Genomic DNA, 11253 nt, shown 5'->3' with positions numbered 1-11253 from the left:
TTCTCAAAATGAACAGGAAATATGGACTTATTACTTCTGCGAAAGAAAAGAGCTTCTGTGCATAAGTTACACATGCATAGAAGTCTCTGGCAGCATTTAGTTTATCAGAAATATCAAAGGGGCTCCTCATATGAGATATGACTCTTCTTGTCGTCTAGGAGTGATTCTCAATCATCTAGGTCAGGGGTGTCAAACTCAATTTCATTGAGGGCCGCATCAGCATTGCGGTTGCCCTCCGGGGGGCCGGGTGGGTGTGGCCAGGGTGGGTGTGGCCTACTGGGTGGGCGTGGCTAGAGTGCGTATGGCCTACTGGGTGGGCGTGGCCAGCTCTACATCGTTCGCATCAAGGGTGCCTATGGGGGCCTGGGCAGGAGTGGGACAGATCTGAGGGCCTCTGGCAGAAGGAGGGTCTCTGGGCCAAAGCCAAGGCAGAGGGGGCTGTTCCCTCACTCTTTCCAGGATGGCTTCGCGGGCCACATGAAACCACTTCGCAGGCCGGATCCGGCCCCCGGGCCTTGTGTTTGACATGTCTGATCTAGGTTATGATTGTCCCAAAGCTGCTTTTCCCAAAAGGCAGCTGGGCTTTCTTGGGGGTTTTTTCTTTGAAAATGTTTCAAAAATTTCTCAGGATGTTTCTTGGATGAGAAGTGAAAGATTTTCAATAAAAAAACCCAAGAAAGTCCAGTTGTCCTTTTTTTTGGGGGGGGGAAAGGATCTTTGAGGCCTCTTCCTACTGGAAGACCTACGGAGGAGATTGCAAGACAACGTGATCCAAAGTCATTTGGCTGTTTCATTTTTAAAGGTGTTGTTTCATGGAGCTAATTTCATGGCTCAGCTGACTTGCCATGGTATCAAATCGCCCCCCATTAAAGGGTTGAAAAAGCTTAATCTTTTCTTTCCTACTATGTTCCCAACAAAAATCCCCTCTCAGTTTACCTTACAGGAGAAATCTCCATTAGTACTGATGGGCAGTTTGGAATAACAGAATACAGAATTGATTTTAGGGACCTTGGAGGTCTTATAGTCCAACTCTCTGCTCAGGCAGGAAACCCTATACCATTTTAGAAAAAAATGGTTATCCAATCACTTCTTAACCCCCCCCCCCCGAGTTGAGCACCCACAATTGTGTCCCATTGGTTCATTGCTCTCACCGTTAGGCAATTTCTCCTAAATTCCAGGTTGCTTCTCTCCTTGATTAGTTTCCATCCATTGCTTCTTGTGAAAGGAAGACAGGCGTAGACTAAGACTAATATCTCATTAAAGCATGGGTGTGTGGATGCGTGTGCGAAATGAAACCATTTGGCCTTCTGCAACAAGAAAACAAAGGACTCCATTCATGAAAACAAAGAAGGGTTCCATTCTGCATTAACTCTGGTGGAAGCCCTTTGCTTCTTGTTGGAACTAAATCCCCCGTGAGAAGCTGATAACAAAGCAGTTCTGGTGGCTTGCTAGATAACCATGACGTCACCCTTTTCAAATCTAGCTCTGGGGAGTTTTCATGGGGAATGACATCATTCAAAATGGTAGCCCCTGGTCTTAGAGGCAAGGAGTCTCAGGAACCTGGAAGCCTCGGGGAAGTCTCTAGCAGAAGCCCTCTGAGAGGTCCAACTCGCATCTCCAGAAACACAATCACCGAAGCCCAGCTGTGCCCTGAAGCTGCAGTTCAGATGTACCCACTGCCATTGAAGCAAGGTTAAAAATCTGGGTAAAGATCATGTTGATAGGTGCTTCGCTGTGCTCTGCTTTTTTATCAGCCCTTCTAACTAGGCAGAGAATTTCTCTCTCCCTCTGTCTCTCTCTCTCTTTCTCTGTCTGTCTCTGTCTGTCTCTGTCTCTGTCTGTCTCTGTCTGTCTCTGTCTCTCTCTCTCTCTCTCTCTCTCTCTCTCTCTCTCTCTCTCTCTCTCTCTCTCTGTCTCTGTCTTTCTCTCTCCTCAAATCTCTCTGGGCAGATCTTTCTTCCAATCTTTCCATGCAGCGTTGCAAAGATATACAACTGACTGCACCCATATGGAAGCTTTCCTCCTGATGGGACTGTATCCATTGCCGGCTTTCTCTCCAGCAGGCCAATTACAAGAGTCCCGCTCCGCTCCCTCCTTTTCTCCCAGCTCGGAAGAGTTTGGAGCCTCCCCTCCCTCAGCCGCCCCCCCTAGGGGCAAAGCAAAGTGACACCCCCTCCGAGCTTTGCACAGAGGCACTTTGGAGACACACTGAACACTTCCACCCCAGACAAAGGGACACACCCTGCAGGCTGCCTCCCAGACGAACATTTAGAACATGTGCCTCTGAATAAAAGATTAAAAAAGATTTTTATTTTTATTTTATTTCTTAAAAAAATCCTTTAAGCAACAGGTACACAAGGCTCAGCGAGTCTTTTTTTTTTTTTACAATAAAGAAGAAATAAAAGTATTTTTTTTTCTTCAACGTTATTGCAGTAAAGAATAGAATTCTGGCTTTTCCTTTAGGGTTTTTTTTAAAAAAAACAAAAAAGCACCTTCTAGCCCAAATGTCCAAAGCAATGATGACATCAGCATTTTATTTAATTCCCCTGCTGCTGTTTCGCCTAATCTTGCCAGCTTTAAGGCAAGCTGCATTTAGCTTTGTAGCCACTCCGTATTGCACCATCGATGCTTTTAGTGCCTTTCAGCCGGCGAGTGATGGATACCCAGGCAAAAAGTGCAGAAATCTCACAGATCCCATTCACACCCCATTGAAGCATTTCTGCAGGATGCAGCGCAAAGTGTACACGGCTTCATCCGGACACACCCACTGCAAAAGATCTGCTCAAAGCTCTCGCACTCACCGAGAATTGGAGGAAGAGCTGCTTCGCTACCTAAGGCATAGAAAAGATGCTTAAACACTAAGGCTCCATAAAAGGTGGTGCCAACATGGGTTTGAGGACATTCTTAAAGCAAACCTCCAACCTCCTGCGGTCCTGATACTCAGAGATATTGCAAAAAAAATATAATAGACCTAATCTAGAAGGTCAGGCAATGTAGCCTGTCTAGAAACTCACATCCTGCAAGGAAATTGTAGACAAGATCACTTAGATACGCAGATGCTCTTAAGGTAGGGAGATAAGTCTCTTAAATGCAATTCACGGGTCCACAGATGGGAACCCATATCTCCTCCTTAGGCAAGTCAACTAATGGTCCACAGGGACTCCGCTCTGCAAGCCCAGTGGAATGCCTGTCACTGCAGCGAGGCGGAAAACATACGAGACATGACATCCACCCACCCGGTGAAATGAGCAGGCATCCCACTTCCAGTGCAAGTTATGGAAACATGTGCACAAACACACCCACCATCTGGACTGAGATTGTTCAATTACATGCCTTTCTAGATCCACATCCATGCTGCCTGCCCAACCATGTATTTTAAGCTTCAGGGTAGGAAATCCACATTAAAAATACAGTGGATTAGAACTTCTAATCTTCTAACAAGGGTTTATTTCTTCCTGATGCCGCAGGGATCTCAATTAGATGGCAGGCCCACTGAGGGGAATGCAAGAGATTCCCCCTCTATTTAACAGATTTCAGAGGGGTTGGAAAAAAGTCTCTATCTAAGAAAGTCACGGCCAGAATGCACCAATATAGATTAGATCCTCTCTGATGGACAAGATAACCACCCCCATAATCCCTAGTCATCTTGCCCGTGCCATCTGAGATTTATAGGAGTCAGTTTGAGAAGACTGGACTGGACAGCCACAGTGTACAATTTCAGGGGTTGAGGATCACACTTGATTCTTTTGTGCAGTCAAGTCCATAAATAAGACACAGCGGAACTTGCTTTGACTGAAATTAGATTGAATTATACATGGGTGGCATGAATCCTCCCCTGGATTTCATAGCTTCCACAAACTATCACATTACAAATTAAAATTGGGTGACAACATTTCGGCGCCAGCAGTGGGTCACATCAAAAATTCTAGATACTCGCAGTGGATCTAGGATAAGGAGGCTCCCCATGATATAGAGCAGTGTTTCTCAGCCGTGGCAACTTGAAGGTCTGTGAACTTCAATTCCCAGAATCCCCCAGCCTCCTTCTTTTCCATTCCTTCTAGCTTTCCCAGCATTAGAGCCTTTCCCAGAGATGGCATGATGCTGCTTACTCTGAAATTAAATATCAAGATGGGTATTCTCAGCAACGTCAAGAGGCATGGGCTTCAACTCTAGCATGCTGGCTAGGGAATTCTGGGAGTTGAAGTCCACGCCTCTTCAAGTTTCCAAAATTGAGGAACACTGAGGTAGAGTATGATATACATCCATCCAAGGATGAAAGATGAGCTCTGACATATTTTGGACAACCGCCCCAAAGGTAAATTATTCCCACCACTGAAATTCATAGTTTTAATTTTGGCCCCCTGAACCAGGATCAAAGTGTCACCTTCCATAGGCTGGAACCTGGGACATTCCAGGTGTTCCTCAGCAGGAAGTCCCCTTCTTCCCACCCTTCCTGGAGCTACCCTACAACGCTCTCCTCCTTACCTTCTTCCAGTTCATCCATGCTGCCAATCTTTCTGCCGCCATCGATGGTGTAAATGTAGCGAACCCCTTGAGGCAGATTAATGTTATCAGACAAAGATCGGGTGAGGTCGGCAAGCAAGGCATCAAAGCTTCGGAAGCGGTCACTGGAGACAGCGTAAACAATCCCCTTGAAATAGCGGTCCCCATTGCGGTAGAAGCGCACTTTCTTCGCCTTCTTCTCATTGCTCAGCGCCTGTAAGGTCCTGGTGCGGTAGAAGCTACAGTGGGCGCTGTGAGTGGGGCTTGGCAGGCCATTCATTCGGGAGCCACGCATGTTTCTGGACGCCTTGTCTCTTTCGTCAAAGTGTCCAAAATCAAGTTCCATTGCTTGGTGACCCCTAAAGATGTGAAGCTGAGGCAGAAGAAGAAGAAAGGAGAGAATGGAAGCAAAGGAGAAACAAGACAAAAATTAATAATAATGCAGCGAGGCAACACAGCCTTTGGAGAGAGAGAGAGAAAAAAAGCTGATGATACAGATCTTGGATTTGGGGAAGGAAAGAAAGAAAGAAAGAAAGTGAGAGAGAGAGAGAGAGAGAGAAAGAGAGAGAGAGAAGAAAGAAAGAAAGAAAGAAAGAAAGAAAGAAAGAAAGAAAGAAAGAAAGAAAGAAAGAAAGAAAGAAAGAAAGAAAGAAAGAAAGAAAGAAAGAAAGAAAGAAAGAAAGAAAGAAAGAAAGAAAGAAAGAAAGAAAGGAAGGGAAGAAGGAAAGGAAGGAAGGAAGGAAGGAAGGAAGGAAGGAAGGAAGGAAGGAAGGAAGGAAGGAAGGAAGGAAGGAAAGGAAAGGAAAGGAAAGGAAGGAAGGAAGGAAGGAAGGAAAGAAAGAAAGAAAGAAAGAAAGAGAAAGAAAGAAAGAAAGAAAGAAAGAAAGAAAGAAAGAAAGAAAGAAAGAAAGAAAGAAAGAAAGAAAGAAAGAAAGAAAGAAAGAAAGAAAACACCTGGGTTTTCCTTCTCTTGGAAAGCTACCAGAGAAGATTTTTCCATATGTGCATGAGTGAACTACTGGGAGCACTGGGGAGGGAGGGAGACTCCTACGCAATACACTCAATCAAGGCCGATTATTTCTAAGAATTATTTTCACCCCTCCTCCCCACCTTTCGGGATGACTTTCCAAAACAGCTTAGAAGCAAAAAGAGAAAGAAAAGGGGAAGGAAAAAATTAAGCCAGGAAAGAGCATTGCATTGAGCCTCGTGGACTCTCTACGGAAATCTGTTCTGCATATCAAGATCAGGCAAACCCTTTTATGGACTCCGTTGGAAGACGGATCTGCGGACAGCTGTAAGGAGTGAGCAGAAGTTCACTGCAGTTTATTTAGATGGGGCTGTGGGACTGCGGGGGGGGGAGCGGAGGGGAGGGGGGAGAGAAAGGAAAGAAGATCCACTTTCCATGAATGGATGGAAACATGGAAGGGACCTTGGCCAGGAGCGACACAGCCGACAAACGAAAGAACCAGTTCATCATCTGTAACGGATTCAGGGTCGCCAAGGGTGACTGGAGTGACCAAGCTGGGGAGCCCCTTTTAAACGGGGTGGGTGGGTGGTGGTGGATGGGAATCACCAGTAAGTCTTTTCTCCAGTCAATACGGCGACAATGCCGTTTTCTTTGTGAGCAGCTGGTTTCAGAAGCTGGCCAGTCCCCCCCCCCACTCTCCCCCAGTCCTTCCCTTGGCTTATACATCCCTCCCTGTAAGCCATCAATCACTTTTGAGGGTTATTCCCAACCGCCCAGGAGAGAACATGGAAGGGTGGAAGGAGTTAATATGGAAACAGCAGCGAGGAAGTTAATATTGAAGAACAATATTGTTTCCACTTGGAATGCAATGCGAGGGTCAGTTAATCAGGAAGCCTTTTGACATTTCCCTTTCCCCCCCCCCTCCCTCCCTCCCTCCTCCTCCTCCTCCTCACCAGTAAAATGAAGCGATTTTTAATTGCTGGAGCCACCTCTTAGCTGTATCCCTGTCACACCCCTGCAAGTGGCACCTTTCATTGTTCGGAGCCAGAGCACGGCGATAGCAAAGAGAGGCAGGCAACGACAGCCTTTGCTGAAATAGAGGCAGGCAACGACAGCCTTTGCTGAAATTTGTGCAGCGGAGGAGTGATGGGAACGGCAGGAAGACCAACATCCTAAGGATCCTCCTCCTTTTGCAGTTTAAAACTTGGCATGCAAACCCAAGCTCTGAGCATAATGGGGAAAAAAAGAGAGAAAGAAGCATGCTCTGGCTATCGTTAGCTCGAGAGACCGTTAGTATGCAGGTCACATCTCTACCAGAAAAAACGGGTTGAAACCTTGACAGTTTGCAATCAGGTACAAATCTCCAGCAAAAGCAATTGTTTTCCAAACCACTTCCTTCCACTTCTGGCCAGCTCCCAACCCACCATTCATTTTCCTACGGTGTGACAGTGACTGGGTCCCTGACCTTCGTATTGTCAACTTGAGCTGCAGAGAGAGTTTCCCAGCCTCTGCTTCCTTCCGTCAAGTTGCAGACTCCGCTCCTGCCTGCTCCTGTCTTACTAAAGTCCGCACGTACAATGGAACTGCACCCAAAGCCAACTTTTCCGAAAAAGGAAAAGGCGAAACCAAACGACTGGAGTGATGGGCTAAGAAGGCATCTGCGGCTGGAAAGGTCCAGCCTGTTCTTTGCTTGGCACCTGGCATCTGTTACTTGCCCTGCTTGGGAAATTCAGGCTTTACTCACCGGTTTTTTTTTTTCCCAGCTCACAGGGCGGAGATGCTGAGAGAAAGAAACCCAGCTACACTCTGCCTTTGTTGTCTGTGCTCCAAGCAAGAAATTCCTGCCACTTTGGCCAAGATTCCTGCTAGGTCCTAGTGCCTTTTGCATACATCTTGCACGCCCGTGCACACACACACAGACACAGAGAGAGAGACCTGCAGATCCCTTGGCTTGGCTTGGCTTCACGCTCAGGACCAATTTCCTGGTAAAGACCCCCTTCCCACTTTTTAAAAGAGAAAAGGTAGCCTAATTCTGGATTTCAGTTTTCACATCAAGTCGCAAAGAGTGGGACGAGCCATATTTTCGGAGGCGTTGTCTATGCATTTCCAAGGAAAACCTCCCATTGTCTACAGTTCCTCTGATGCTCTTCCCAGCCCAGCTGAAAACAGACACGGTTTGATTTACGACATGGCATTAGACTTCAGCACACACACCACAACAGTGAGGGTGCACTAGCTAGATGCCTATGAAAATCTCAGCTGCCTCGTGGATGCAAGCGGGGTGAGGTTTTAAAGCAAGCACGGCTGTGTAAATCGAGGCATTTTTCTTATGATCACACACCATGTTTCTTGAAACCTCTGACAGGCTTAACCAGGAACCTGATTCACAAGAAACGGTCAGAGGTCAGGGTTTAACCTCAGGCTACCTGGGTGGAGAGACACCTATACTTATTTTACAATGATGTCATTCTGACTTGGATTCCAGATGCCCTAAACTGCATCCATAAGGAAAATGAGTTTTGAGATGATTCTGCTCTTATCCCCTCCTTAGTTCTCCGGGTGAGGTTCAAGGTGTTAGTGATGACTTACAAAGCCCTTCATGGCATGGGTCCGGATTACCTACGGCAACACCTGCGGCCGGCGTCAACTTCCCTCCGTCCAGTGCGCTCCCACAGAGAGGGCCTCCTCAGGGTGCCGCCGATCAAAGAATGCCGATTGGTGACCCCCAGGGGGAGAGCGTTCTCTGTGGGCGCGCCAGACCTTTGGAACCGCTTGCCGGTTGAGCTCCGGATGGCCCCCGACCTTCGCTCCTTCCGGCGCAATCTTAAAACCTTCTTTTTTGAACAAGCTGGCCTGGTCTGACGGGATGGGGTTGGGTTTTTTATAATTAGTTTTAATTTTTAATATGTATCAATTACTACGGGCATAGTTGTTTAATCACTTTTTAATTTTTGTATCCTGTTTTTTATTATGTATTGCCCTGTTCACCGCCCTGAGTCCTTCGGGAGAAGGGCAGCATACAAATTAAATTATTAAATTAAATTAAATTATGGAATAAAGGCAGAGTCTCTCCATTAGTACAGGTAACCACAAGTCAGCCCAAAATTCCTGTTCTTAAGTGAGACATTGGTTCAAGTGAGTTTTGCCCCATTTTACGGCCTTTCTTGCCTCCGTCGTTAGGTGAATCACCTCAGTTGGTAAATTAATAACCTGGTTATTAAGTGAATCTGGCTTCCCTTTTGACTTTGCCTGCAAAAAGTGATCACATGACCTTGGGACACAGCAACGGTCATAAATATGAAGCAGTTGCTAAGCATCTGAATTTTCATCACACGACCGTGGGGATGCTTGCAAAGGTCACAGCTGGGAGAAACGGTCATAAGTCACATTTTTCAGTGCCGTCGTAACTTCAAACGGTTACTAAGTGAACTGTTGTAAGTTGAGGACTACCTGTATTGCAAATGTCATTGCGGGGCAGGGCTGCATATGAAAAATGGATAGAGCTTCCATCACACTGATGCAGCTGCCATCTTGACTGTTTTGATCGAAAAGCGCCGTTCTGCTCCTCTGTACTCTGTACTCTGATACAGCTGAGATGAAGTAGTTCTGATCTTCCCATTCAAATACTTCTGCTACCAGTTAAGGTAATCAGGAGAAGGCACAATGGTATCAAAATGATGACACATGTCCCACACTTCTCTGCACACGATCAATTACACAATTGCACCTTGACAGCTGATGCAAGTCCTGTCACTGACGAAGCCTGGGTGTCTTCAGCAAAACATAATGATGTCAAAACGATGAAATGTATCTGATGGCATCACCAGCAAAACGCCAGCTAGCTGACCTCTGCTTCAAATACATGATCACTGCCGTTGCCTGCTCATTCGATTTTCAATTCTGTTTTGTTTTATTTATTACAGCCTTTCGCCAGCAAATCAATCGAAAAGGAAAGGAAAGAGTCCAAACAGAAATGTGCAAATAAGCATATATAGCAATCCCTTAAATCTTATTATGGATCCCTTGCTGAAGCATTGATGACAAAGAAGAAAACTTTGCCACATTTTAAGTTTGCACAAAAGGCGTTATTGGTAAGCAAAACTGTCTGATTGTTTGGGGATTGCCGCTAGAAGGGGGAAAACAAGACTTCAGTGCAATTTGGTATAAATATGCAACACCGAAGAATGTGCATTGGTGACTGACAAAAAACTGGGCAGTTGGTTCAGCTCCATCTGGAATAACTGCTGGTCCATCAGATGCATAGCTTGAGATCAACCAAGATAATAATGATAATGATAATAATAATAATAATAATAATAATAATAATAATAATAATAATAATAATAATAATAATAATAATAATAATAATAATAATAATAATAATAAACTTGGAAGGGACCTTGGAGGTCATCTAGTCCAACCCCCTGCTCAGGCAGGAAACCTTATACCATTTCAGGCAAATGGCTGTCTAGTCTCTTCTTAAAAACCTCCAGTGTTGGAGCATTCACCACCTCTGAAGGCAGGTTGTTCCACTGGTTAATTGTTCTAACTGTCAGGAAGTTTCTCCTTAGTTCTAGGTTGCTTCTCTCCTTGACTAGTTTCCATCTGTTGCTTCTTGTCCTACTTTCAGGTGCTTTGGAGAATAGCTTGACTCCATCTTCTTTGTGGCAGCCCCTCACCCATCTCTTCATTAAACTACACATTAAAGAAAATGCTTTGAAAAGGGGCACATAAAAGGAGCTTGCTTTTCAGAGATTGTGGGTGTTTCATCACTGGAGGTTTTTAAGAGGAGGCTGAATAGCCACTTGTCTCTAACTATATAGAGTTGGACTAGAAGACTTCCAAGGTCCCTTCCAGCAATATTCTTTGATTGACTGAGCTTTTGCTTAAGAGACATCTTCCAAATAGATTGGAAAGCATCGGTGACAGCCAAGTAGAGAAGCTCATGGGACTGATAGGTGCATTTGAGCCAACAATGATATCACCACACACATTTCATTATAGGCTCACACCCTTGTGTCCCTCTGGCCCTCTGCTCTTTCCCTTCCAAATCTGAGTTAGAAGTAATGGGGTCTGCATGTAGCCTTTAGATTTGCATCTGAAATGCCAACCCCGTCTTCTCTGTGGATATTGGTTTCAAAATTCCTTTCAATGGAAAAGAACATTTTGGTGGCTCCCTCTTGGGTGTGAAGGAGAGCTCAGGGGCTTATTTAATGGCACCCATTACTTTTTGTCCTGCCTTTTGGTGCTTTGGGGGAATACGTCAATCCCCTCTTCTCTGTGACAGCCCCTCGAATACTGGAAGACTGTAGCAATAGCACTTAAGGCTTCTGTACTGCTTCACAGTGCTTCACAGCCCTCTCTAAGCAGTTTACAGAGTCAGCCTGTTGCCCCCAACAATGTGGGTCCTCATTTTATCAGCCTCGGAAGGATGGAAGGCTGAGTCAACCTTGAGCTGGTGGAACTTGAACTGCTGAACTGCTGGCAGCCAGAAAAATTAGCTTGCAGTGGCTCAGTGGCTCAGTGGGTTAGGACGCTGAGCTTGTCGATCAGATGGTCAGCAGTTTGACGGGTCGAATCCCGAGTGCCGCGTAACAGAGTGAGCGTCTGTTACTCGTCCCAGCTTCTGCCAACCTAGCAGTTCGAAAGCACGTAAAAATGCAAGTAGAAAAATAAGGACCACTACGGTGGGAAGGTAACAGCGTTCCGTGCGCCTTTGGCGTCTAGTCATGCCGGTCACATGACCACGGAGACATCCTGGGACAAGCGCTGGCTCTTCGGCT

At 45.8% G+C, this 11253-nt stretch overlaps 1 protein-coding gene across 1 annotated transcript; it reads right to left on the bottom strand.

Moving 5' to 3' along the window:
* Positions 1–4434: 4434 nt before the first annotated feature.
* Positions 4435–5605, bottom strand: LOC308679393 (neuronal migration protein doublecortin-like). The gene has a single exon (XM_081347008.1). The coding sequence runs from the start codon at positions 4847–4849 to the stop codon at positions 4460–4462; it is 390 nt and encodes a 129-aa protein (XP_081203134.1). The 5' UTR covers positions 4850–5605; the 3' UTR covers positions 4435–4459.
* Between the last annotated feature and the right edge of the window lie 5648 nt (positions 5606–11253).

Source organism: Vipera berus (genome assembly GCF_964194415.1).
Source record: "Vipera berus genome assembly, contig: HAP1_SCAFFOLD_398, whole genome shotgun sequence".
Classification (NCBI taxonomy): Eukaryota; Metazoa; Chordata; class Lepidosauria; order Squamata; family Viperidae; genus Vipera; species Vipera berus.
This window is presented reverse-complemented; position numbering and strand designations above follow the sequence as displayed.

Bases quoted from the DNA above. Each gene is read 5' to 3' on its own strand.
- LOC308679393 (XM_081347008.1), bottom strand. From the start codon at position 4,849: ATGGAACTTGATTTTGGACACTTTGACGAAAGAGACAAGGCGTCCAGA.